A 27,961-nucleotide genomic window follows, 5' to 3' on the forward strand; every position below is an offset into this window, starting at 1 on the left:
TGCCTGAGGTCACAAGCAAGAAAGTGATATCACACAGGTGTGCTCCAGCGCCCACACTCTAAACACAGGAGTCACCTCCACCCACTAGGCACAGGGCTCTTCTCAGATGTCTCCCTCCCTATAGATACCGGGTCCATGTCATGTAGCAAGTCAGCCTTCAGTCGCTGTCCTGGTCGTGCAATTACAGTAGTGCTTCTGTGACTGGTGCATCTGAGAATATCAAATATTTCTATTCATAGAAGTTCATTCACAAATACACAGTGGACCCTTAGTCAGAGATTAAGTGGGACAAGGGATCTAGTGTGGACACCCGGAAGGCCAAAATGGCTTGTCCACTGAGTGTTGAGTGGTGTGAGGCCAAGACCAGAGGCCAGGATGGGTCCCTGAGCGGGCAGGAGATAGGGACAATGTGCAAGGCCAGGAGGAACCACCCAGGGTGGAAGCAGATTGCTTCTATGATTAATTAAAATGGTACATAAGAAACTTCTAGGTCTTGCTTCCTGCTGTGGAATGGTTGGAAAAAAATGCAATTCACTCATTGTTAGGAAAAAACAAGCAGACTTTTAAGAGTTAATAAACAGAAACACCCAAAGCTGATTAGCTTTGACAACAAGGATCGAGCAGAACGATCACATTTAATTTTTGCTAGTTTTTCTTCTCCATGAAAAAAATGAATGTATTGACTCTTCATAGTGTAGAATTTGTGGTAACATGAACAATTAGAAATATGCAGCTGATGTGCTATATATACACAATGGAATACTACTCAACCATAAAAAAGAATAAAATAATGCCATTTGCAGCAACATGGATGAAACTGGAGATCATCATACTAAATGAAGGAAGCCAGAAAGAGAAAGAAAAATACCATATGATATCACTCATATGTGGAATCTACAAAAAATGACACAAATGAACTTATTTACAAAACAGAAACAGACTCATTGACATAGAAAACAAACTTATGGTTACCAGGGGAGAAAGGAAGTGGGAAGGGGTAAATTGGGAGTCTGAGATTTGCAGATACTAATTACTATATATAAAATAGATAAACAACAAGTTTCCACTGTATAGCACATGGAACTATTCAATATCTTATAGTAACCCGTAATAAAAAAATATGAAAAGGAATATATATATATATATATTTTTTTCAACTGAATCACTATGCTGTACACCAGAAATTAACATTGTAAACCAACTATACTTCAATTTAAAAAAAAGTTCAATAATAATAACAAAAAAAGAAATATGCAACTGAGAGGCTAGAGCAATGTGTGGCTAGGAGATTTATTTATGTATATATTCCACGAGCTAATTTAGAAATGAAAAGGAAACACGTTGCATACCTGACCTGTGCAGCGCCCTTTAAGGGCACCAGGAGTCATGGCAGAGGTACAGTTCTCCAGGTCCTGGTTCCACCGGGAGATCTGTAATATGTCACGAGGGAACGCTGGCCTGTGTTTTCAGGCTGGATGAAACAAACATACTGTGGGTGAGATGAATAACTTGTACCCTCCCATTCCTAGGCCTCCATGTAATTGTCTACGAAATGATTCAGCGACGGAACAAAGAAGGAGGCAGCCTTTCTCAAGACACGAGCAGGGAGAGGGAGGATTTTTTTTAATAGTAAATCTTTAACTTCAGCAACTATTGAACCATGGAAGTTAAAGAAAGTTCATTCAAAAGGCAAGGCCTGTTTCATGCTCCTGGGAAGAATTTTTTTTTTAACACATTTCCAGCCTTAGCATGAGCTTCCTGAGGTTGCATGGATAACACACAGTGTCGCTCTGATATTAAGTACTGACAGGGCATCATCTGGGCAGTGGATTAAGCAAAACCCTGTGAACATATGGATTTGGAATAAAAGAAATAAAGTAACTACAAGTTCAGAAAGTCCCCAAGAGCTGTAAGCTAGTTATTGCCAGGTCTTCTGTTAGCATTCAGAAAGAAAAGTTGGTGCTGCCCTTGCGCTCAGGGTATTTAATTGGAATTTGCATTATTTCTCATAAGTGACTGCAAAGGACTTCCCTGCGACTTGGATAGAGAAACATGAAAGAAGGTACCCTAGCCCATCACCCACTGCCAAGAGAAAGGGAAAATGAACAAGGCAATTTTCACCTGAACATCCTCTGGTGCTCATGGAGTCCTGAGTTACTGTACTGGAAAGGACTAGGAACAGAGCAGGTGGGTGTGCCAGGTGCTTTCAGGGGACTTAGGAAGGTGTTTTAGGGGAAAGACGGGCTACAAATTAATTTACTGAGAACCTGTTCTGTGCTGTCGACTGGAAAGTTATGCACAGCCTGGAAGTTGAGAGTTATGTTTTACTCTGTAGACTTTCTGAGGACTCGAGCCTGGAAGGCTCTAAGCGACTGCTCCAAAGATGCAAGGGAGGAGCCAGGATATGTAGGAGTTTTTGCAACAAAGGCCAGGTTGTCAAAACATTGAAAGATTACTGTTAATTAAAGAAACCAGATATCTCAAGTAAAGGAATTTAGTGCTTTTCTATGTTTGGGATGGTGCAAAAGCCTGGGCTCATTGAAATCATTCCTTTCATGTGCACCTTAGCCAGCTAGGGCCAGTATCCTGCTCTTTCCCATCCTGAGTTTTCTCAGGGAGCATCGTTGAGGGTGGCTGCAGAGGCCAGGCTGCCTGCTTGTCTGCATCCTGAGTTCCCTCTGCTCACTGTTGGGGGTAGTGGCTGTTGACTTGATGTCCGCAGCATCCTTTGCTCACTGATATGGCTGGCAGTATTTTTTATTCACAGTGCCAAGCACTATGTTTGGTACTTGACACGTATTCTCCCATCCCATTCTCACAGCTGTTCCCTGAGGGAAATATTGGTGACAGCAAACATCCATAATCTGTGGCAGAGGTTGTGACCGAGCACCGGTTGCAGGCTGGGGAGCAGGGATGAGCTCACACGGGGACAGTCCTTTGCTCTCATACCGTGCTAGGCATCGTGCCAAGCATTTCACTTTGATTATCTGAATTAATGTTCAACACAGTCTTGTGAGGCAGAGCCTATTGTTATTATTCCCATTTTACAGATGAGGAAACTGAGGTGGCAGCATAAGATTCGAGATCATGCAGCTGGGTAGCTGGGGTGGTGGGATCTGAACCCAGGCAGTCTGTCTCCAGAGCCCCTGCTCTTAACCACTGGGTTGCATCCCTCTGACACACACACTTTGTCTATTAAAAAGCTATTCCTCCTTTGACCTTGTTCCCTTGCTACCCTGGTGACCAAGCTTTCACCACAAGGATAACAAAAGGAGTTGCCCCTGAAAAGCCCAAAGGAAGCTGGGGAAGGAATAATGGGGTGACATGGTTGGACTGAATGCCTCCTGTACAGACGAGAAAGGAAGTCCAGTGAACATGCCACTGAAAGTTAAGGTCATCAAGCCGATGGGTCAGAGGGAGGAAACAAGTGGGCTTCACACCCCTGCGGCAGACATTGCTCACCAGGCCCCTGCCTGGGGAGGAAAGCCTGGCTGGGAAACCCGGTCTCTGCCAGGCTGGTAGGAGCAGCCAGGGGTACCATTTCCCCTCTGATTCGAAGGGGGTTCCCACCTTCCAGTCGTCTCCCAAACAGTTTCCTACCTGACCGGACTTAGTCTTCAAAGATGACGAGTCTATACCGAGAATGAGAAAAGTGTTTTCTCCTCAAATTTGGCAGTGGGAATACACAAGACTGGAAAGAGGTGGGGAAATGCGGTCTGAGTCAGCAGAAGTGTGCCTCCCGGCTCTGGCTGACGCTCTCGTAGGCCTGTAGTCGACATAGTAACCTACTTGCAATACTGCTATTATGCATATTTCATGGGCAGGAGAATGGAGGCCTCAGCTCCTTTGCTTTGTGCTGGGCGCCCTCATCTGTCTTTGCTTTTTTCATCCCAAGGTTCAAAATCACTGGAGAAGAATAATTTCCCCCATTTACATGCAATTCTTTAACACCCATCCTGATACGAATCATGTCTGATAACTACTAAGATGTGTTTTGCATCAGGGCCAGATGAGGGGGCTCTGTGGACACGAAGGAGATGGCTGATAACCAGGAGAGTTCAGATACAGCTGGTCCGGGGAGACAGTGGAGGAAGCAGCCATTCCCAATGGAAAGCTTGTCGAATCGGACTGCGTGGTCTGGCTAGCAGCAGAAGGAAAAAACTTGTATTCAGATAAAGTGGAAAAGAAACTGCACCCTTTTCTCTACCATCCTTAGAAAGATGGTCCTGAGGGGCAGACTTATTTTAATGAGATAATGGAAATACAAAAGGGCAGATAAGAGCCAGCAATTTGGGAGAAAGATTCGCCCAAACCCATGTTAGAAAATTAGCCTCAGGGCCACAGAGGCCCCTCCCTTCCTCCATCTGCACACACAGCCTCTGCATTTCCGCAGACTCTCCTGCCTCAACAACAGCGAGGCAATGGCTCTCCCCGTCTCTACTCCCCCTTCCACTCTTCACCAACTGAAGCCAGATTGCGCTTTCTAAACCCCAGACCTGGTGGTACCCCCTTCCCCTCGCCCCTCAGAACCCTTCCCTGGCGGCCCTCCCCAACCAGCATGAACCCAGAGGCAGGCTTTTCACAGGTTAGAAAAAAGGGCCCCCAGCCCTTGCACTCATCCTCAGGATTTTGGATTTCATAGGCAAGAAAGTTTAAAATTAAACAACAACTCTATTGTTTATTTATGGATGCTCTCATCACTCTTATTTCACAAGAGAAAAGGTATTTTAACAACCCAAAGACTAGAAAGCGTAGATCTCAGAATAAAAGCCCATCCGTCAGGTTGCCCTAAAGTAGTCAGAGTCTGCACCTGCAGCTGCACGCTGGCTGACGCATCCGGGTCTTGGTGCAGGTGTGTGAGGAGCCCCGAGCTGTTTTTGTGAGTTTGGTGGTGGTTTTTCCTGCGGTGCCCTGAATGCGTAGAGGCACTGGATTGCTCGGGCAGCATAACTTGCAATGCCTGGTCCCTCTCCATGTGATCTCGCTTGCCTGACCACCTGCAAGAGGGTGGGCAGTGGGCCCGCTTTCCAGGGCAGCCCAGGGGACAAGCACACACCACACCCTAGCTGCTCCCTCTGCCTGCGCGTGACCTGGAGCCAGAGCGGCTGTGACTTCCCTTGCAGGTGAGAAAGGACTCCCTTTCCTTGAGGCCCTCAAGATTATTGGTTTCCCCACCCTCCCTTCTCTCCCACTAACTAGTCCAACCCTGCCTCGAGGACTAGAGAACTAGAACCATCAAGTCTCCTCTTTGGCTCAGGAGCCTCCCCGCTCCCTCTGCTGGGTCGTCTCAGGTGGGAGGCAGGCAGCAATAAAGATAGTTTGCATGCTAGCCAGCGCCTGGGTGTGGGTTTCTGTCTAAACGTTTCTAGAGGAAGAATTATTTGCTCTATCCATGAAACTAGATATTGAATCCCTAATCAGAATGATACTCATAGGATCCAAAATCCTGAGGATGAGTGCAAGGGCTGGGGGCCCTTTTTTCTAACCTGTGAAAAGCCTGCCTCTGAGTTCATGCTGGTCAGGGAGGGCCGCCAGGGAAGGGTTCTGAGGGGCGAGGGGATCCAGATAGTGAAGTAAAAAGAGGAGAAGATGCCGAATAAATGGAGAGGACGGGAGATCAGAGATTCCTGTTGGGCAGGAGAACAAGGTGGCAGGAGGACCCGAATTAGAGAGCTGCCAGGAGGCAAGGTTGTGTTCAGAGAGTGATCTTGTTGAATTTAAGATTCCAATTTTATTTATTGCTATTTATCGCTGCACAACGAAATACATTAAAACTTACTGATTTAACACAACACCTATTGTATCGTGTCTCGTGATTTTGTGGGTCAGGAGTTCAAGCAAGGCTCAGCTGGGTTAGTCTTCTGCCCCATGTGGTGGCAGCCTCTTGATGAGGTGCAGCTGGAGGCTGGGCTGATGGATGCAGCCAAGATGGTGTCACTCACATGCCTGGTGCTTTGCAGGGAGGGAGGGCCAGAAGACCTGGCTCGGCTGGGTATTTTTCTCTCTCTCTGTGGTCTCAGGTCCTCTCCATGGAATGTCTCCAGTAAGGTACATCTTACATGGCACTCGGGGCTTCAAAGCTAGTATTCCAGGAGACAGGGGTAAAGCTGTCATCCCTTAAGGCCTGGGCTAAATTTTCATATTAGTTCTAGTACTTAGGAGACTTAAATTTTCTGAGTAGACCATCATGGCATCTGCGAATAATGGTAGTTTTGTTTCTTCCTTTCCAATCCTTACATTTTCTATTTTGTTTCCTTACCTCATTGCATTGAATGTCATCTCTGGTACAAGGTTTAATAAAAGACCTAAGTATTTACAATTTGGTCTTTACAGAATATTTGCCGATCTATGCTTTAGACTGTAGATTTAAATGTTAAAAAAAATCATAAAAGAACTGAGACGAAAAGGTTTATTTGTAAAAATAATCTTAGAGTGGGGAGGGATAAATTAATCTGAATAATAATGACATGGAACTACTTGCAAAAAAATAGATATGAATTGAGGGGTGGGAGGGAAGATGGAAGGGGAAGAAAATTAAACTGTGGAAGAAGGTTGATTGGATGGAGTTTGTAAATGACAAAGAAGACAGTTATTTTAGGAGACACTATAGGGAGTGCTGGAAAGAAATTGGATACAGAAGATTTTAAGGAAGTTTTACGTTGTGTTGTATTATGTATTCCCCTTTCGTGGCCTCTATGAGACTTCACCGAAGGCACATCTTACTTTACAAAATTCTTTTAAGGCATTAGACTTTACAGCCCTGATGCTTGTGTCATTTTAATTATGAATATTCCCCAGAGCTGAAAGGCTATCCATCAGTAATCAAAATTGAGGGAAGCAAAGTTAGGTGACCCTTTACTAACATGAAGAGCAATATTAGGAATATTGTCCATTTGATTTCTTGCCTTTATTACTTATTATGAGTTATTACATGAGAAATATATGGAAAATGTTATCTGGGTCTAAATCTTCTTCTTACTAAATATTATATAATTTCCTTAAGCTGCATGTGAGGTAAAAGATGGGTTTTATTGATAAAAATGTTCTTAGTAAAGCAGATACTTTATACTTTATGAAGAATATAGGTCTTCAACCCCCCTCAAAAAGATATTTCAAAAGACTTCCCCTCAAAGAATTATTGTTAAGATAACTCATGAACCAGAATTTTCAGGGCATTTGGATTGAATCTGGGTATCTGGTTAGTTTTTAACAGATACTTGGATTGCAGCTATGTGAAAGAACATATAGTATCACAAATGCTTCAAAAACCAGAAAGGTCTGTTCTCATTTTCTGATAATAAGCCAACAATATTAATGGCTCTTTAAAATCTAGGGACCAATCGTTTACAGTATTTCCTGAAAACATACCTCTTAATTTTCAAAGAAAATCTTATAATGGTTTATTTTTAAAAATAAAAACCATTACAGGACCAAAGATGAAGACATCAGACTGAGTCACAAAGTTTTTGGAAGCTTCTCGCCGGCATTCTGAGCTTCATTTGGCAGTGACGTCATAATGTCCTAGCTGGTTCTAGGACGTGCTGGGCAACAGAAGGGAAACTCTTGAGACGCAGTTGATCACTGGATAAATCATATCATTTTCCCAATGAATTTTATATTGTTTATTTTTTTATCTGGGGTTTTTTCCCCAGAGTTTGGTCTTATGAATCCTCCTGATGAAGGTGAGTAAGCATTTAGAACTTTCACCGAAATAGCAGATAAGAAAGGTGACCCCTTATCCTAGAAAACCAGCCGGTGGGAATTTCCTATAGGATGATAGAAAGTTGATTGTTGCAAGTATGGTATAACTTAGATTTTAAATCTCTGCCTCAAAACCTTTGTGAAAAAAGTGCAGTTAGAAAAAGAAAGTAGCCAAGAAATCAACATACTTCTAATCTATGGTCATCCTTTTTTTCAGGGCCTGATGTGACACCCATGGCTGGGCAGTTGGTGCCTGAGCAGCTGGTGTCTGAACCCCCTGTGCCTGAGCAGCTGGTGTCTGAACCCCCTGTGCCTGAACAGCTGGTGTCTGAACCCCCTGTGCCTGAGCAGCTGGTGTCTGAACCCCCTGTGCCTGAGCAGCTGGTGTCTGAACCCCCTGTGCCTGAGCATGCTGTGCCTGAAGCCGCTGTGCCTGGGCACACTGCGCCTGAGCACACTGCACCTGAACACCCTGTGCCTGCGCAGCCTGTGCCTGAGCACACTGCGCCTGAACCCCCTGCGCCTGAGCACACTCTACCTGAACACCCTGTGCCTGAGCAGCCTCTGCCTGAGCACACTGTGCCTGAACACCCTGTGCCTGAGCATGCTGTGCCTGAGCAGCCCCATCAAGAAGGAGAAAATAATGAGAATACTCCTGCTAATGAGAAAACTGGCAATTATTATAAAGATATAAAACAATGTAAGCTTTTAAAGTTAATAGTAATACATATACAAAAGCTGATTATACTGGTTTGATTTAATTGTTTCTAAAACACCTATAATCATTTTATTTCCTACTTAAATTTTAAGTTACCTTATAGATATTCCACTGTATAAGATGAAATTCTTATTTCCTGCAACTTTTTTTTATGAGATGTTGGGAAGCAGAACAAGATTCTTGTTGTAATTGTCTGTAATTGTCTACATACAGTTGTATGTAAGTGTATAATAGTTGCAGACAATAGGTAATTGTCTACAATTAGCATAGGGTTTATCATAGCAGTATGGTTATTTATTCACATTAGTAACAATTGACCTAATTCTCTGGTGAGTTCACCAAAATTAATTTGGAGGTGTGTGTCAGTTTCCTAGGGTTTCTTGAAATGAAGAACCACAAACTGGGAGATTCAAAGCAAAAGAAATTTATTCTTTCATAGTTCTCACTGAGCCACCAATCCAAAATGAAAGTTTTGGCCATGCCATGCTCTCTCCAAAGCCTCGAGGGGAGGGTATTCCCTTGCCTCTTCCAGCTTCTGGTAGCCCCAGGCATCCTTGGCTTGTAGCAGCAGAACACCAATCTCTGCCTCTGTCTTCACAAATTTTTCCTGTGTGTCAGTGTCCAAATTTCCCTCTTCGCAGTAAGGACACCATATTGGATTGGGAGCCCACCTGCTCCCATGTGACTTCATCTTAACTAAATCTTCAATGACTCTTTTTCCAAGTTAGGTCACATTCTGAGGTACTGAGAGTTAGAACTTGAGCATATCTTTTTAGGCAAACAAAGTTCAACCCATAACAAGATGACTTTGAGATGTTTGGAAGGTCCACTAAACTTCAGTTTATTCAGCATTTATTGTATGGGCTTTCTTTCCATGTCTTTATAAGGTCCACTATTCTACATTGTGAAGGTTCATAAGAAACTCTTGTTAAAAATGAAAATTAAGATTAAATCTAACTATTCTGGAATCTTTATTAACATTAATCAAAGAAAAAATAGAAATACAATGAAGATATACTTATATCTACATATATCTACATACATATACTCAAGTACTTTGAAAACTGTAATGCATAAGTTGTATTTATATATTTTTTTTTTTTTGGTGAATCACTATCCTATTTTGTAGTTGAAAAAAAAAAAATCCCTGAGGCTCAGAGAGGTCAATTGCCAGGTTTCATAGCTACAAAGAAGCAGTCAGGAGTGGTGTCTAATCTATCCACCACAGGCTGCCTCTACTGTGTGCAAAATGATGCAGTCATTTCCTTTTCAGAATGTATCTCTATTTTGAATTAACCAGAGGATAAATAAATGAAGAGCCTAATGATTTCTTTGATTAAAGAAAAAAAATATTTCTTACACACACACACAAAACATAAATGGGACCATAGTAAAGAATTGTTTTATGACTTGCTTTTCTTTTTTAACAACTCTGAATCTCTTTTCACACCTACCTCATTATTTTTAATTGGCTGCATAGTATTCCATAAAATGATATTCCATAATATATCCACTATCTTATTAAGGAATTAGATTATGTACAGTTTTTTCCTTGTACATTCTTATATACAATTGGGTGTATCTCTCTTTGGATAGATACCAAATACTAAAATTTCTGAATCAAGGGTAAATCTTTTAAAATATTGAAAGATACCACCAAATTGCCCTCCAAAATGTATTTACCAATTCACATCCCCCAAGAATGCTCCCCAGTATCACCCACAATGAATATTTTATAAATAATCATATTTTGTAAATAAATGAGAGCTTTTCATTACTTTTTAAATTTGCATTCTGAATACTTGTGAAGGTGACAATTTTTCTCTTCATTTATTGGACATTTTTCTTTCTACTTCTGTGATTTGCCTGTTCATATTTTTGGCCCATTTTTCTGTTAGGTTGTATTTACATTTATTTGTGGGGTCTCTTTTTATATTAGTATATTAATCTTTTCTTATGGTAGAAGTAACAAGTATTTTCTCCCAGGTTGTTGCTTATCTTTAAACCTGTTTAGGTATCCTAATCACAGAGAAAAATTTAAATTTTATAAGTTCAATTCTTGATTAATTCCTTTATAATTTCTTCATTTTGTATCTTGTTTAGCTAGGCCTTATCCAATCCAAGATATTATTTTCCAATTTTTTTAATAATTTCACATTTTTATTTTTCACTCTTAGATCTTAAATCCAATTATTTTTGCATATGGCATAAAATAGGCATAAAATTTATATTTTTCTTTTTTTTCTAATTTTTTTTAAATGAAGGTACTGGAGATTGAACCCAGGGCCTCATACATGCTAAGCATGTGCTCTACCACTGACCTATTACCCTCCCCACTAAAACTTTACAATTTTCAAGGAGGATTGCTAATTGTCTAACATTAATTCTCTACTGATATGAAACTAACATTTAATATAATCAAAAATCCATTTGAAATTGGGTCAGTTGCTACCTTTTTTATCATTTCTTTGATCTGTCTTTCCCTGCAAAAATACCACAGTATTTTAATTTTTGTACTTTTATAACTCATAACATGAATATTGGGCTGTAATTTTTTTTATTTCTTCATGGATCTAGCTCAGAAATTCTTCAAAATTATGATACATTAATGGCACTGTTTGTGTGTGTGTGTGTTGGGAGGAATGAACACTTACGTAGGTACTAAACACATATACATTCATGTGTATAAAATTATCTGTCATTTGATAAGATTTTGGAAAGAGGAGACATGTATATATGTATGTTCAGTCTGGCCTCTTGATCCAGTTTACCTTGGCTCTCGTTGGGTGGATATGTTCATTAGTTCTGAATTACACCAACCTCTGACAGCTCTTCAGAGCAGGATTCTTTATGTGCCTATGTAAATGTGAGTGTATATGGGAGATCTTGATTGTTATTAAAAGTATATACTATTAAGCTGAACTATATTCCATAGTCTCAAGGTTCAAGGGCAAATAAATGCCCCTTACTTAGCTAAAATTTGACATTGTCAATACAAACAGTGGTAATATGACACATTTACAAATTTACTTTGGCACCTACTATGCACTTACTTTTTTCTCAGTAATTTCTTTAATTTCTTTTCAGAAAGAGTCATTTAGCGTAAGGATATTAGTTTGGCTTTTTGCCCCATGAAATTTATTTTTGACCCTTGCCCCACTCGTTGTTTTGTAGATGAAGAATGTCTCAAATATTTTATTACTCTGTTCTTGAAATTAGTGCGTATGTTTTAAGAAAAAGAAAATCAGGTGAGGAAAAATGTAAAGGAACGAGAAGTGATTTAGCTAGCTGCTGAAAAGCTTTGATCTTCTGTTTTCAGACGTGTTCACCACACAAAATTCAAATGGCACACAGTCCGAGATATCCGTGAGAGCAACAACTGACCTGAAGTTTTCTCTGAAAAACTGTGAGTACTGAAAGGCACCATTGCAAATATGAAAAACCCTTAAAGGAAGATTTCAAAGCAGCACTTGAGAGTATTGGGTAGGAAAAAGGTCTTAGTGGCGCTAATGTCGTCAGGGGGCCCTAGTTCCTAAAATAAGGAGACTCCGTCACAGCCATGGCACTGATGGAATCAGAGTGCAAGGAGGGTCTTACATTTCCTAGCCTCATATTTTTGGTTTGTGTGGAAAAGAAAAATAAAATAACTAAATTTAGGACTCTAGAAAATGATTTTTCTTAAACCCACATTTTTGCTTCTTTCTGCTTTATACTTTCAGCTTCAAATGTTCTTATTTCCTCTTTGCCTTTTCCAAGTGTAACTATTGATAGATAAAACTGTTGCCAGCATGTGACTTTGGAGGCCATTAAAAGTCTGTGAAGTACCTATACCACATTTTCACCCTGAAGTGTCAACACTTCGTATATATGAAAAAAATAGCATAAAACAGAAGACAAGGAAGAGAGGATGAAAGTAAATAGGCGAGAGAACATGTTTCCGGCTATGACAATATTCAATATTGGGAAAAGCCACACTCAGCAATGCCTGTTGATTAATAAAGCTACTTGACAGTAATGGAATACTTTGAGCAATTCCAAACCTTAGGACATAAATGAGATAGGGACATTTCAAGGGCGTACGTTAGTTAGACAAATCACTCAGGGACATTTTGCTTGTACACAGCAGACATCTTGAGTTGTTTAGGGCAAGACACACAGAGCCAGCCCTTGAACAGATCATGCACCTCAGATTCTCTTAGGAAGTGGATTATTGACAACCGCAGGACCCATGGAAGAGACTCCAAAACCCTAACTTCTCTTCCCACAATTCAGGTCCCCAGAGGATTGTCAAAGTCGGATTGGGATAAAATTTTTGCCATTTTAACTGGGGCTGTAACAGAGGGAGACATGTTGGCATGGTGGGGACATTCTAGAGGATCAAGCCCCCCAAGGAAATGGAAATCTCCAGAATAGTTTTGATTAACAATTCTTTTATCCCCTAAAACTGTGAAGGCAAGGTAGTAGTGAGGCAATCTAGACATTTTTCTCCAAAATCCAGTGTGAGGGTTGCATAGCAGAGTTTAAGGATTACTCACCAGTTGTTCCAGCCCTGCCTGAATCAGCATCGGCTCTGGTAATGGAGTCTTTTTCCATCCTTTCTTGCCTACAAAGTACCCGTAATAGTGCTGTTTGTAGGCTCGGTAGAAATCTTCCTGTAGCGGGATTGCCTGTACTTCATATAGAACTTTACTGACTCCTGGATTAAGCAAAGTTAACTGAAATAGCCAGCCTCATGCAGAGGAAAATGGTCCTCCAATCACCATTGTTCCAAAATACACTCTTACTGACATACCTCCAGATGGACACATGGCAGACTGAGATACATACCAAATCAGGCCCGAAAATCCTTGATTTGTAGCCCCAAATCTTTATGTCCAAAATTCTGTTTTGAGTAGTTAACATGCATGTCCTTCCAGTTTACAAGGACAGGGGTGTTACCTCCATCTTTCATGTCATTACGCTGACAAGCAATCACGTTGTCCTGAGTTGATGGTATCACTTCGAGGCCGATGCCAGGAACCATGTGAAACCAGTGTACCTCATCCAATAGATCTCTCTTATATCCAGAAGAAGCCTGTGGCTCCAGGCTCCAGGCTCCAGGTTTCCCTATCTCTTTTGTGAATGATAAGCATATTAAGCCCACCTCAGGCAACCCATTATCACACAAGCTTTCTTCTTCAATGCCTTCTTCTTTCCCCTCCATTAAGGCATCTCTGGAAGATGTCAACCTCTTTCTCTTTGTTTTTGTTTTTTTGTTTTTTTTTCCTCTCTGCCTTCCTTTGTTCTATTTTTTTTTTTTAGCTTAAAAATATGCCTAGTCACAGAAGTTGCGTCAATATTTTGATATGCTGATAATCCATTATCCCTTTTCCTAGATAAACTCGTCAATGAAACAACGACGTTGCCACCTCCTGAACGTGTCGAAAATGAAGAAAGTAAAGAACATATTGAAAAAAATATAACACAGTATTAAAGTTACAACCCTGTAGTCAGACCTGGAGCATATCATTATATGACTTAAAAATTTTCAGTTCCACTACTCTGAGTACTTCATAAAGTAATCGTATGCTTAAAGAATTTATACTACTACAATTTAAAGTTACCCTAAAACCTTTTAAGTGGTGCAAATCTAAGAGTCAATTTTCAGATTTACCTGAAAAGGGTTAGGAAGTGAGCTCTTTTAAAATGCAACTTTATTTTAGTAAAATGTATTACATTTTATATTTATATTAAATATATATTTATATTAAATAAATGTATATATGTAAATATACATTTATATAAATATATTTAATACATTTTAATATAATTTTAAAATAATAACATAACAGTTACGTGCTTGAGAAATAAACTTGACTCTGCTTAGAGTCGATTATTAGTGTTTCCTCAAATTACTAGTGGGGGAGAGTTCAGAGTGATAGTTTGCAAAATCGAAATCTTTTATTTTCCTGACAAGAATATTGTTCCTTATAAAATATCTGTGAAAAAATAAAAACCCAGGATGGCTTTCCTCTAAGATCTTGAATGATGAGCAGTCTAATTGAAGATAATGGACCTGTCATTGTAAGATACCCTGTGTTCTCCAGTTCATGCAACCCAAGTATGTTTCTAATGTTTACTTAGAAGTAGTTTGCATCTTTATCACTACTTTAAAAAACCTGATTCACTTTTTTGATATAATTAAAAATAGACATCTGATCATCCTGGTATACCCCTTCTTAAATATCTTTAGTAATTTACTACTAGGTCTGGGGTCATGTTCTAAATTCCTAACCAGACATTCAAGTCTGAAATAAGGTGACCGTGGAGGAACTTGCCAGTCTCATCTCTGGTCACATTCCCCACCCACATTCTTCATTCCAGACTACCTGAAGCTCTCAGAGCTTACGGAACCTGCTCAGGACTCCTGAGTGTTCACAATGGAATGACCTCTCTGTCACTTAGTTTTCCTGGCAAACAGTTTCTAGTCCTCTGAGCCTAGCCTACACTGGAGCTTCAGCTCCCTCTCCGTGTTTCCAATTTTTGCAAGTTGAATTAGATCCCTTTGTGCATACCACCTGTGTGTTGCTTTTAAGCCCTCATTACCCTGCAGCATAATTAACAGTCAATCTTGTCTGCCTCCAAAACTGAGATTGTGTTCCTTGAGCGTACAGCCTGTATCTCATTCATTTCTATAGCTTCATTGCCAACCACAGAGTCTGGCACATCGTAGGAGCTCAAGATATAACTGTTGAATGACTAAATTAACAAATGAATGAATGAATGTTCTATCAAAATTTTACTAAAGCCAAATTACCTTATTTTGTTATCGTGTTCTATTTTGTTTTTTAAACAGAACCAACCCAGGGTCCAAATGAGCCTGCATTTTGGACAATGTTAGCTAAAGGTAAACTCATAGTAGTTAGGTAGCTGTGAAAATGTTTTGATTTTCTGAAGTCTTCTGTAAGAAAGCCAAGATCAGTGTAAATAGCTCTGATACTAAGAATTAGTAAATCAACCTTTTGCTGCCATCATCACATGTAATTAACGAATGCAAAACAAACCCAGAAAGTTGATCGAGTGTCACACATTTTCTGATTCTCCCCCCAAAAGTTATATCCTCCTACAAATGTTACAGTCTAGTCATTTAATTTATGATTAAAAATTTTAAATAAGGCTCCTGCCCAGTATAATCTCTCTTTGTATTTGGAGCAGTATGATCAGAATCACACGGAGATACATGAATGAATGCAAAGTATACATCAAAATATATGCATGCATAAAAGTAATATATATATATATCATAAATGTACAAGCATGCATGTATAAATGTAATGTGCATATTATCTGTAGAAGCATATATGTATGAATGTATTTCATTTATCACACACACACATATGCATGCGTTATAAATGTGAAATATATACCATATTCAATGGATCCTCATTTGTAGATTCTGTATTTGTGAATTTACCTGCATCTAAAATTTATTTGGAACCCTTCAAATCAATACTTGCAGAACATTCGTGGTCATTTGTGCACGTGCACAGAGTAGCAAAAAAATTTTAACTGCTTGATGCTCTTGTTCCCAGCTGAGATAGAACAAAGGCCTTCTTTTTTCCACTCTCATGCTGTAAATAAGTGTCTTTTTTGTGGTCTGTTTAGTGCTAGGTGTTTTGCATTATTGTGCTTTCTGTTGGTGATTTTGCTATTTTAAATGGCCCCCAAATATAGTATTACAATGCTTTACTGTTCCAACACACAAGAAGGCTGTGATGGGAGGAAAATATGTGTATTATATAAGCTTCACATAGGTGTGAGTTACAATGCTCACACCGTGAGCTCAATGTTAATGAATCAGCAATGTATAATAAAGTGTCTCTAAACAGAAACACATATAAATCAAGGTTATATACTGATTGGTTGATGAAAATGTGACCAGAGGCTCACAGGAACCTATGTATTTCCCTCAGGGATGCTGATGGTTCAGTATTCACTAACTCAGTGCTCACATGACTTTGCAGAACACCACTACCATGAACAATGAGAATAAATGATATATAGTATACACATACATAAACACACACACAATAATTTTAGTAAGTGAATTTTGTTTACCATAACATTAATTTATTGTTTTAACAGCTATAAATGCAACCACCTTCGAGGACAACCGAGATGCATTTTTGCACCCAATTCCAAGTAAGAACAAAATACTTCAATTAAATGGATACATAAATATGTGGACACATTTTAGTATCTGCATGGTGATGCTGTTTCCCCAGTAAGGCATGATATGTGTGAGAGGGTAGCTTGGTGGCTGGCTTCACACCAGAGAGCACGTTTGCTGTTTTAGGAAAGTTATGGTTCCTGACAAGTGTTCGTCAGTGACCGTATCGCAGATGACTGTTTCCATCCTCCCGTTTTGTAACTTCTGTTCCTGAAACAGTAAACCAAGTGGAGGAGTAGGCAAGTGAACGATATATAGAATACAGTTTTTTTTTAATTGGTAGGCTTGTTTTTAGAGCAGCTTTAGGCTTACAGAAAAACTGAGTAGAAATTACAGAGAATTCTCATATATTCCCTCTGCTCAGTTTCCTGTATTATTAACGTCTTCCACTGGTACGGTGCAATTTTTTTTTAAACAATTTGTGAGCCAGTATTGATACATTATTATTAACTAAACCTCATCATTTATGTTCAGGCCCACTCTTTGTGCTGTACTAGTCTATGGGTTTTGACAAATGCATACTGTCTTGTGTCTATCATTACAGTCATTCAGAGTAGCTTCGCTGCCCTAAAAATCCCGTGTTCTCCTTCCCCATCCCTTCCTTCCCCAGCCCTTGGCAATGACTGATCTTATCACTGTCTGTACTGTTTTGCCTTTTCCAGAATGTGATATAGTTGGAAACATACCGTATGTAGCCTTTTCAGACTGGCTTCTTTTGCTTAGCAATACGCATTTACAGTTCCTCCACTTCTTTTTGGCTTGATAGGTCACTTCTTTTCATCACTGGATAATATCCCATTGTATGGATGTACCAGTGTGTTTATCTATTCCCCTATTGAAAGACATCTCAATTGTTTCCAAATTGTGGGAATAATGAATAAAGCTGCTATAAACATTCACGTGTAGGTTTTTGTGTGGACATAAGTTTTCAGTGCATTTGGGTAAACACCAAGGATCGTGATTGCTGAATCATATGGTAAGAATATGTTTAGATTTGTAAGGAAATACCGAAACGTCTTCCACAGTGACTACCATTCTGCATTCCCACCAGCAATGAATGAGGGAATTCCTGCTGCTGAATGTAGTTTTCATTATGGATTGATATGACAAGGCAATATATTAATTTTCCCCAAACATCCATGCTACAAAAATACACTGAAAAAGAAACAGCATCTGGTAATACATTGAAGGCCTGTCACCTGTCACCTCAGTTCTGTTCTGTATTATTTGACAATTATAGCCACTTGCCTTCCAGTGCTTCAGTAAAAAGGAGTCAGTCTTCTTTATTTAGAAAAGTGATATGCAGGAATGATAAATGCTTTAGAAATATTTTGTCTTTTCAGGTAATTAAGCTGAGCATGACTCACTTTCTAATATGTTTTGAGCACATACTGCACATCTTTATGTCAGCCCTCACAGCGACTCTATGAAAGTTGGTAGTATCTCCATTTTACAGATGAGGAAACTGAGGCTGGGAGGAAAAAACCTGTCTCAACTTGTAATTAGTTTTTCTATAATTTCTACTGGTTAGGGATTTCAAATCCTTCTCTAGTTTTGACTATCATTTCGATAAACAAAATGTACTACAAGCATACCTTTTTACAAAAACCCTTCTAAGGAGTAGCCAGGCAATTTGGGAGCACAGCCCATTTTAACATAATTTGATTATTCCCCAAATAATGTGCCTCAAAGTCAAGATATCGGTCATTGACTCCTGCACACATTTCATTCCACTTGGTTTAGGATCACACATTGACAATTACAGGTTTTTTTTTTTATATGTCAGAGAAGATAGATATGGGAACTTGTCTTTGTTTATTACCAGAACATCATTTCCTCGAAAATAATGAAAGCTCTTGGAACTTTCGGGCAGGAAGAGGGGGGAAAGGGGAGAAATATCAACATGGTCATTTAAAGTCACTATTAAATAAAAGTCTGTTAAGCCAGATAGATTAGGATTAGATTCAGGAAGATGTAAAATTTGGCAGTAAAGATATATTTTCATTAACAGATTTAGTAAAAAGACTTCTGAGATCTGTGGATCCAGACATGATTTTCACTATATAACTTATTTCAGAAAGTTAACTAAGTTCCACTTCTTTAATATCAAGTACACTAGTTTGAGCACAGTAATAAAATGGTCAGTTCAGTTCTTAAGCCTCCTGGAGAAAGCAGGTAGTACATCATCTTTTTAGTGTAAAAGAGAAATCACTGCATGTGTCAACAGCAGAGCTGCATCTGTCTCTCCCGAAGGACTAACCCCTTATATGTGAATTCATGACAATTTTAATAGTAACCTCTTCAGAGTCTTGAACTCGTTTTTATTATTCAGGGAGAAAGTCTGGTACATATACATGTTAACATCTGGTCACCTGGGTGGGATCCCAGACTTTGCCACTTCCTAGCTATGCGCCATGGGCAGATCCATAAACTTCTGTGATCCTGGATAACAGAGGGAAGGACAGCTCCTCCAAGGCTGCTGTGAAGGTGAAAAGTACAAAAATTGAGTATGTGGCCATAGGGAGTGGCCCAGAGCCTTCTCCCCTACGTGGCAGGAGGGATGGGGGGGGCAGTGAAGACTCCAAATGCTAAAGGCTTTGCTTCAGTTGCTCCAAGATCCTTATTTCTCCAGGAAAACATGCTGAACACAGTTCCTCTTTTCCATTGCATTTTCTTTCTTCCTCTCAGGCTCTGATGTGACCGCTGCCAATGAAGACAACCTGGCCAAACTACAGGACATCAAGTTAAAATTAATGCTGGGCATCTCATTGATGACCCTGTTCCTTTTTGTCATCCTCTTGGCAATCTGTAGTGCCATGCTGTACAAAATGAAGACACTGAAGTAAGTCTACAGACCTCTGGAGTCTTTATAACATCCAGGACTTGAAACCCCGCCTCTCCTCTCTAGTAGATTGCTAGGGAAACGTGACTCCCAAATTTATCTATAAGGTATCCCGTTTGGCTCCATTTTCCCTATTTGAAAAGGAGCATGGGGCTGTCTCGCAGGGAATATCTTACTTGAACTTTTTCCCAATAATTTAAATAGTCGTCTAAAAATAAAACAACCTTAGTCAATTGGAAAGTATATATAGACTAGATCTGTGGTCCTTTTTAAAGCCTTGAAACAAAAGGGCTATGAACTCTGTTTCAAATAGCTCATCTGTGTAGGGTCTAACATTTTTCATTCATTTATATAGTAACCAATACGTTGGATAGAATTCATATATAGCTTTGAGATACTTTTCTAAGTTGAGCTGCAATTGTACACACGATTCTTGATGTGTGTTTTCTTTTTCAGATATAAAAAATCATGTGAGAGTGGTGAATACTCTGTCAACCCAGAGCTGGCAACTCTGTCTTACTTTCATCCCTCAGAAGGCGTATCAGACACATCTTTTTCTAAAAGTGCAGAAAGCAGCACGTTTTGGGGCACCACTTCTTCAGAATTAAGGAAATCAGACGCAAGGTCAAAATCTAGGACCACAGACATGATTTCCACGGGCTCAGATGATACAGGAATGAATGAGGACTCAGACGTAATTCAGAGTGAGGAACCGAGCGAGGAACCCACTGATGAATAGACAACTTGACTTTTTTTTTTTGTGATAAAAAAATTATCTTTGTGACGTGAGTGTTATGATTTGGAAACTGTGCTGAGACCTTCAAATTTTCTGGTGGCTTAGAAGGAGGATATATTCAATAAAATTCCCTCAGCTATAAATATTATTTCATGGAAAAAATACAGGGAAATAATTTAAAGTATGGAAAAACTGTGCACCAGGTGAAAATGATCCTGGAAAGTGACTTATGGAAAGTATTCACTCTAGTCTGGTTCATTTTAAGATAAGAAGTTAGATATTTACCTTACCTGGGGCATTTTTAGGACTTTCAGGGTAATCACCACTAACAACACCCCTCCCCACCATCAAAGCAAAAAGAACACACCTGTTCATGTTCTACTGGCGAAACAGTTGTGCCATATCAAGGGAAGAAACTGGTACCAGAGACTCCTAGCATTCCTGAATTGTTTCAGAGTCATCAGGGCTGCTCTCAGAGGACAAACAATAGGAATTATATATAAAAAAAATTCCCCATTTCTAAAGTATCCATAACCATTTGAGATAACATGGTGTTCCAAAAGAAGAGAAAGGAAGAAAGGATCCCAAGATGTAATTTCCTAGAGTGGGATTCACGGACCCTGAGTCTTTCAGAGCTGAAGGACCCTTCCTTCTCTCCTCCCCCAAGCACCCAAGCTCAGCATGCTCTACTGGAAGAAAAGCAAAGCATCTCAAAGACTGATTCAAGTTACTTAGTGATTTATGAGGCTATCTACCCTAGGAGTATTTTAGTTTACAAAGAAGACCAATGGAATAGGGATACTGTTTCCCTGTTAGGAATCAGTTTCAACTGGAAGGATTTTAGGGACATGCATCAGGTCCTTTGTAGATTTGTGGAGAGGAAGAACTTAGGGCAGGTTTCGTTGTCCTCCGAAATTCTCACCTACTTTCTGCTAGGCATTTGGGCATATTGTATCACGTTGAATTCTACTATTCTATGAAAGGTAAGTTTATTTTACAGTTCAAGAAATGAAAACTTGGTTAAGTCAGATGCCATGCTTAAGATCGCCTGCTACAGAGGGGCAAAGCTAAGATGTGCTTCAAAACTGAGATTCTCTCCAAAATCCATGAAGGTTCAAGTCGTGACTTTCTCACTCTGCGGTACTTTACTACTGGTGACAAGTTACAGGGTTCAAAAGTAGCTCTTAACACCTTTTTCCAATCAAGAAACTTTGTAGTCCCTCTCAAGAGTGGGTGGAGGAAAAAAGTAGGAACAGTTGGTAGCCAACTCCTTCCCAAGCCCACCTGACAAAATTTGAGATATGTTGCGGAGGCGCAAAGTAGACATCCAGAAGGCAAGCGGTTCCTTAACCTAGGGTTCTTTCCGCTCTTGAGAAACTGTTTTCCCTGCCTGTAGCATAGGTCTCTGTGAACCTTCTTCCCCACGGAGAACAGACATACGTTTTACACTCACCAGCCACGGCCCTACCATACGTTCTCAGCGTCATTCCCTCCTCATTCTCTGCCCCGACGCCAGCCCCAGCCTCCCCATTGGTTGGAAAGCTACAGAGCGCCGCCCTTGAGTAGCGACGGACTATATAAGGCAGTACGCTGGCGGGAGGTGCGGTATCCCGGCTGGGCGTTCCCCTTGACCTGGTCCTGCTGATGGTTCTTGTGCACAGCTTGGGACCCAGAGGGGGTGGCCTTGAGCAGGAGCCCATGCTCCCTTCCGCGGGTTATTTTTGCCATTTTGCACACGCCCTTTTGACAGCCCCGGGGGTCAGTGTCCGCGTTTGTACTGCCAGTTCAGGCACCGGGAAATGCGGTGGGAACTGAGTGAGGCAGGTGGTCGCAGCCGCTTGGAGGTGCCCCAGGTGCAGAGGAGCCATGTTGAATCCATGGGTGAGAAAGGGCTCGTGGGAAACATGTTAGGTGGGCTTGGGGAGGGGTTGGCTACCAAGTTCCTTCTTTTTTCCTCCACCCACCCTTTAGAGGGACCACGAAGTTTCTTGATTAGAAAAAGGTGTAAGAGTTACTTTTGAATCCTGTAACTTGTCTTCAGTAGTAAAGTGCTGAAGAGTGAGAAAGCCAATCAATATAGCGTTACTATGGCTAAAATGGTCAAAAGAGATGACATTAACTGCATTTTCAAAAATTGGTTTCTCATCCCCATTTGGCATAACTTGCAGGTGCTGTTGTAAATACCATTGTAAACTGCACTCAAGGTATTGAAGAATGTCATGTAGTCCTTACCGATGTCCACTTTCTTCTCCCCCTACCCTAGTCTAAAAGTGAGGAGACAGTCATACAGCTAAGGCTGGTGTGTATGTGTGTTGGGAGGGGGAGTGTCTCATCATTTGTTCCCTGCTGACCCTCCATGCCATCGCTCAGCCTGGATTTCCTAAACAGATTGTCTGGACGGCTGATCTATTTCCTCTGAAAGAACATAATAAAACCAGTTCCTTTTTAACCAGTCTCTCCCCGGTTCCAAACACCCTTTCGTTTCCTTTCTCCGATGTCCATAATCTGCCTCTTCCCCAGCCCTCAAAAAGGGCTATTTTACCCCCACCTTAGCTACGTAAGGGCAATTCCTATAGAGTGGTTGTTTTGGGCAAGAGAAAAGCACTTGCCTTCAAACAAGAAATCAAGTTGTTAGAGTCCCTGGTAGTAAACCTTCCCAGCATCGCACACCCAGGATCAGGAGCCTTAAGTGCTAGTCCTTAGTCCCTTGTACTTCGTCCCTCCCGTGTATGGTTCGAGATAATACCAAACAGTGAGGGTGCTATGGTGGTACAGTTTGGGGGCGTTTCTGGAGAGACTTTGGGGTGGTCACACAATTCCTGAAACCGGGGAGAGTGGCGATCCAGTGATGTAGTGGAACATGGTTCACAGGTGTGGGCCATCTCAAGGGCAGGAACCCAAAGCTCAGCACGCTGCCCTGCTCCAGGTGGAGGGCGGGGCGCTGCGGGGGGGGCGGGGCCACGGTCACGTGACCAGGGAGGCGGGGCGAGGAGCACGCAGCGGGCTGGTACGTAAGCCCCGGCGCACGCACGCCCGCCCGCCCGCCCGCCCGCCAGCCAGCCAGCGCCCGGGAGCACCGGACCTCGGAGAGGCCTGCACAGGTTTGCTGTTTGTAAGGTGCTCTATGTGGTTTTATCCTCACTCCCTGTTACCCGTCTCCAGCGTGGAATTATTCTGAGGAGTTTCCTGTGCTGTGGTGAAAGGCGGTGGGCGGGGTGGGACCCCAGGTGGGGCAAGGAGTATGTACAAATCAGAAGGAGCTTTTTTCTAACACCTCTAGTCAGAGCGAAGATTGTGTGTCTCAAACTTCAAAATTTGCCCTTCATATCTAGCTTCTAATGTTGCAAAAAAAATTATTTTAAACTTGTGACATGGAGGGACAGTATCTTTTATTCAGTAGCACCCCGAAGCACTGCTTGAACAGCCGTTCCTGAGTCACGGCAACCAAATTAAACCCAGCTTATGCCAAAATGCAGTTCTAGCAGTTTATCCAGACTTTACTTCCCTTTCCAAGACTTTACTTCCCTTTCCAAGTTTATTTAAAGAGAAATTAGATCCAGTTGTGCCATGCACCGTTGTCACACACGTTGTTTGGGGTTTCAGTAGAGTTAATTTCTTAATAGAAAATGGTAAATTGAAGGTTCTTGAGCCAGGAGGGAAGCTCATTGTGTAAAGAGGAAGCATGTGTGTTATTAAAACATGTAGCTTATCTAGAATAAATTAAAGAGTTTTAGAAAGCATAGTTTGGACCACATCTCATGTCTGAAATCTCTTGTTTGGGAGAAGGGAGAAGTGTGTAAATTATCTCATAACTGACATAGGGAAGTGCATCTTGGAAAGAGGGAAGGGTTTGTGATTTCCTTAGTAAAAAATCAGGAAGGAGCTGCCAGGTGTTGTGAATAGCCATTACCGCAAACCTTTCCCGGGACTCTCCTGGGTTTCCTCGGGAGTGGCTGCAGCTGCTCTGGAGTTTTGTTTGGTGATTTTTTAAATGGTTGTTGGTGGAAGGGTGTGTTTTGCTTAATTTTGTGTTTGAGGCATTCTGTACAACAACAAGGACCTTAATGAGAATGCTGAGAATCATTACATTAAGGAAAGACTGGTGCTTTACATGACTTTTTCTTATGACAGAGGAGACGTGTTGGGAGGGTGGTGTATGACCACATACAGTTCTGTGAAAGTGGCTTTCAGCTATCTGAACTGTTACCAAATTGTCACTGGTTGCTAACTAAATAAGGTGCATAATGGATATCCAAATTGAGTCACATTTGATGTAGTTTAATAAATATGTATAAACCTGGCCTGTCCCACAGAGGTATAGTCACTCTAGTAATAAGAAGGCACGGGTGTACTTGAGTCAGTCATGGGAATGAGCTAGACATTTGAAAGAGTGAATCAGTGACAGTTCTTGACTTCTCATACTCCTTCCAAGAACTGACCACAGTCCCTTGTGTTTAAGGCTAGGTTTGGAAAAGTTAACATCCTTGTGATAGGAAACTCCTTGTCCAGGATATTCTGGAGTCTACATTTCATCTAAATGATGTTAAAAGATAAACTCATCTTCCATTAACAACCTTAGGCACAACTATGGAAGAATTGGAAAGAATCAACAAAGAAATCGAATCTGTTAAGGCTGAGGTTGAAGAAAAGCAGAAGAGGCTCTCCAAGTTACTTTAGCCCTCAGAGAGCTGTCACAAAACCCTGTGGCCTCCTTGAGTGACACAAATGTGAGACAAGATTTTCCTGAAAATACCCTGCTCCCCAGAGAAAGGTGGAGTGAACTATCGAAGAACCAAGAGAGTCAGCCTAGAAAGTATGTGATGGACCACAGATGTCCAGCAACTGACCTTGAATATGACCCCTTGCTCAATTACTCCACAGAGCTGCTTGGGGCATCTCAAGCAAGGCAGGGTGAGACTGACACACAACACTTCTGCCATTTGAAAAAATCTGTGGGTGGAAATGGCCACAGGTCCCTGGAAAGCCAAAGACCTTATGTTTCACCAATAATCTTGAAGATTTATTTTAATTCTTCTGATGAAGATGACCTTGTCATAGATGTACCTCCAAGCAGTCCTACTTCTAAGAAATCTAAACCGTGTAGAGGCTTTAAATAACAGAATATGGATGAAAGGACACAGGTAGTGCCCCCGGAGGAGCAAAATCTTCAAATTAGTGACATAGAAGAGGAAAAAATAAAACCCAACTAACCACAAAAAGACATGACAGTAACAAATTAGAACCACCGAAATTGCTTATGAAAACCTCACTAGATGTTAAAAATCATGTAAACTTGTGCGGTATTAAAAAACGCAGTTCCAAGACAGGAAGCTTTGGTGGTGAGAAAAACTATGTCTGTATTTCAGAAGAAAGTGTGTCTTGTGGACCTCTCAGTGACAAAGAAATACAGAGAGAAAGCCATAATGAAAGTTATCCAAAGAGTAGAAGACATGTAAAAACAATTTATGATACTCAAAAGGAAGAAACTGAATGGCAACATTAACCAAGCCAACACCAGTTCTCTCATTCTGATGACTGCAGGAAAGACAGAGTTCTGAGAACACAAGACCATAGTCAAGACGTCACTACTTTTGAAGATGGCAAACTAGCTAAATTTGATTTTGATAGGGAGCATAGTGAAGATGACACTGCCTCCGATTCTGATGACACTATGAAGAAATGTCTTCGAATTTTCCATGAGTTCACAAATAGCAAAGTTCGTAAGGGAGAGACTGCTTAAGCAGGTTTGTCAGTTTTGTTTTTAATCCTTCTTTTCCTCAATCTAAAGGAATTTCCCTTAAATACATCTTTTCTATATTCTGAACTTTATAGAATATGTATGATATCTGTAATATATATTTCTAATTCTTATGATCAATAATGTATTAGAAGGTCAAGGCAAAAACTTTGATAATTGGCCAGCCATAATATCTTGCAGGCTTGGCAGTTTCCAGAGGCCATGGTGTTACGTATAGTAACTTAGAGTTGATTTCCCAAATCAGAAGAATCTTTTACGGGATTCTATCATGTCAAGTTACCCAAATTAAATTATTTCTTGTGAATTATTTCTCAATAAGTTGCCCAGTGTTTTGTAGCTTGGATTCCTGTGGCTCCTCAGGAAACATGATAAATTTGCTTTTACTAGGTTGAAACTGGATAATTCTTATCTTTTCCCCACTAGGCTTCAGGAGAGCAAGTGGAATTAGATATGTTGTATTACCAAAACATTTCTCGACTGAAAAAGAGGATTGTACACGCTGCCAAGTTTGATGTGAGTCATTCTGTTTCTCTCTCAGCACTTTATAAATGACATACCTTGTCATTCCGAGCTTTATTCTAGTACTTGTTATCTCATTATCCACTAGGGGGCACAAGTGGGCAGGTAGCAAATTGATTGCCTACTTGTCAGCATTTTCCAGATCCATTTCCCCACCCGGCATTATCTAACAAACTTTTCATTAAAAGCGGGTATAGTGTTATTGTGTAATCTTTTAACCATAAATTAATATGTCCTCATTTTTTGAAGATTCTATATTGTGAATTTGCCTATAGAGTAAAATTAATTTGTAACTTTAAAATCAAGACTTACGCTTTTGTGGTCCTCTGTGTACATGCACGGTGGCAAAAACAATTTGAATTGCTTGAACGTGCACTTCCCCTGCCAAGCTGAGTAAGGCAGCACTGCCTTCATGCTCAGCTCTTGTATTGATAACCAGTGTCCTTGTCTAGTCTGTTTAGTGACATGTTTTCTGCATTTTTGTGTGTTTTGTTGTTGATGGTCCCAGAGTACAGTGCTGTCTGTGTTCCTTGGAGCAGGAAGGCTGAGATGTGCCTTACAAAGAAAATATGTGTGGTAAACAGCATCGCTCAGGCAGGAGTTTTACAGTGCTGTTGGCCACAAATTCAGTGTTAATGAATCAGCCGTATATACTCAATGAAGTAGCTTTAAACGGAAACACACGTAAAGCAAGGTTAGACTGGTCAATGAAACCGTTGCAGCCAGATACTCACCTGCACCTGGGAGCCATGGTTCAGTATTCGCTAATTCATTGTTTACAGGACTCTGTACAACTTCACTACCGTGAATAAGGAGAATTGACTGTAGTTTTTCAAAGTAATTTGAACCACTTGTAAATTGATAACCATAAATACTGAAGTTCTTTTATCACATGAAGAGAAGCTGAACAAACACTACAGCAAAGAGTATTCTTTTAACTATTGTGTTAACAAGTGCTGGTTAACACAAACTTTATTCCTCTACTCTAGTCTCTGTGTTGTTTGTACTTGGTGCACACTGACATCAGAGTCTTCTGTGTGACATAAAGAGTTTATGCTTTCAATTCCCAAATGAGAGCCTAAATTCTGGTTCTTCACGGAATAGTGGAATGCCCTTGGGCAAATTAATTTCTCTGAGTTTCATTTTTTGTATCTGAAATGGAGAAGATAATTGAAGCCTGCCTATCCCAGAGTCACATGTTATGTTCACTAAACTAGTTTCTCTCTCCTTCTCTTTCTTGTGAAGGACGTTTTTTTTTGGAGGCTAACTTGGTTTCCCTTTAATTGCAAATGCTGTGTTATCTAGCGATTTTATTTTATTGTGCTATATAACTCCCCGCTACCGCCCCAGATTCTTAGATTTAAATAATTGTTGGTTTCATCAGCAATTTTTTTTCCTTAAAATAAATTCTCACAGATGGAAGTAACTGGACAAAAGAAGATAGATTCTTAAGATTTTAAAAGTATGTTGCCATCTTG

General features: G+C 40.5%; 2 protein-coding genes across 4 annotated transcripts in view; both read left to right on the top strand.

The window, feature by feature from the left end:
- The window catches only part of MOB3B (MOB kinase activator 3B), a 191,878-nt gene extending 183,821 nt beyond the window's left edge, over positions 1-8,057 (top strand). Inside the window, exon 4 of one of the 2 annotated variants that reach the window (XM_074361490.1) lies at positions 7,429-7,567. In XM_074361490.1, the coding sequence (XP_074217591.1) occupies positions 7,429-7,440 (12 nt within the window). In that variant the 3' untranslated portion in view covers positions 7,441-7,567. Of the gene's footprint in view, positions 1-7,428; positions 7,568-7,918 lie in introns of those variants that run through there. The other variant, XM_074361489.1, reaches the window with a different exon arrangement.
- Positions 7,545-27,961, top strand: part of EQTN (equatorin) — a 35,461-nt gene continuing 15,044 nt past the window's right edge. Inside the window, exons 1-9 of one of the 2 annotated variants that reach the window (XM_010957888.3) lie at positions 7,545-7,682; positions 7,919-8,401; positions 11,739-11,825; positions 13,795-13,854; positions 15,255-15,305; positions 16,544-16,600; positions 19,317-19,470; positions 19,927-21,189; positions 24,786-25,906. In XM_010957888.3, coding sequence (XP_010956190.3) covers positions 7,607-7,682; positions 7,919-8,401; positions 11,739-11,825; positions 13,795-13,854; positions 15,255-15,305; positions 16,544-16,600; positions 19,317-19,470; positions 19,927-20,209 — 1,251 coding nt within the window. In that variant the 5' untranslated portion in view covers positions 7,545-7,606 and the 3' untranslated portion in view covers positions 20,210-21,189; positions 24,786-25,906. Of the gene's footprint in view, positions 7,683-7,918; positions 8,402-11,738; positions 11,826-13,794; positions 13,855-15,254; positions 15,306-16,543; positions 16,601-19,316; positions 19,471-19,926; positions 21,190-24,785; positions 25,951-26,387; positions 26,478-27,961 lie in introns of those variants that run through there. The other variant, XM_010957894.3, reaches the window with a different exon arrangement.

This window comes from Camelus bactrianus, chromosome 4 (genome assembly GCF_048773025.1).
Source record: "Camelus bactrianus isolate YW-2024 breed Bactrian camel chromosome 4, ASM4877302v1, whole genome shotgun sequence".
Lineage (NCBI taxonomy): Eukaryota > Metazoa > Chordata > Mammalia > Artiodactyla > Camelidae > Camelus > Camelus bactrianus.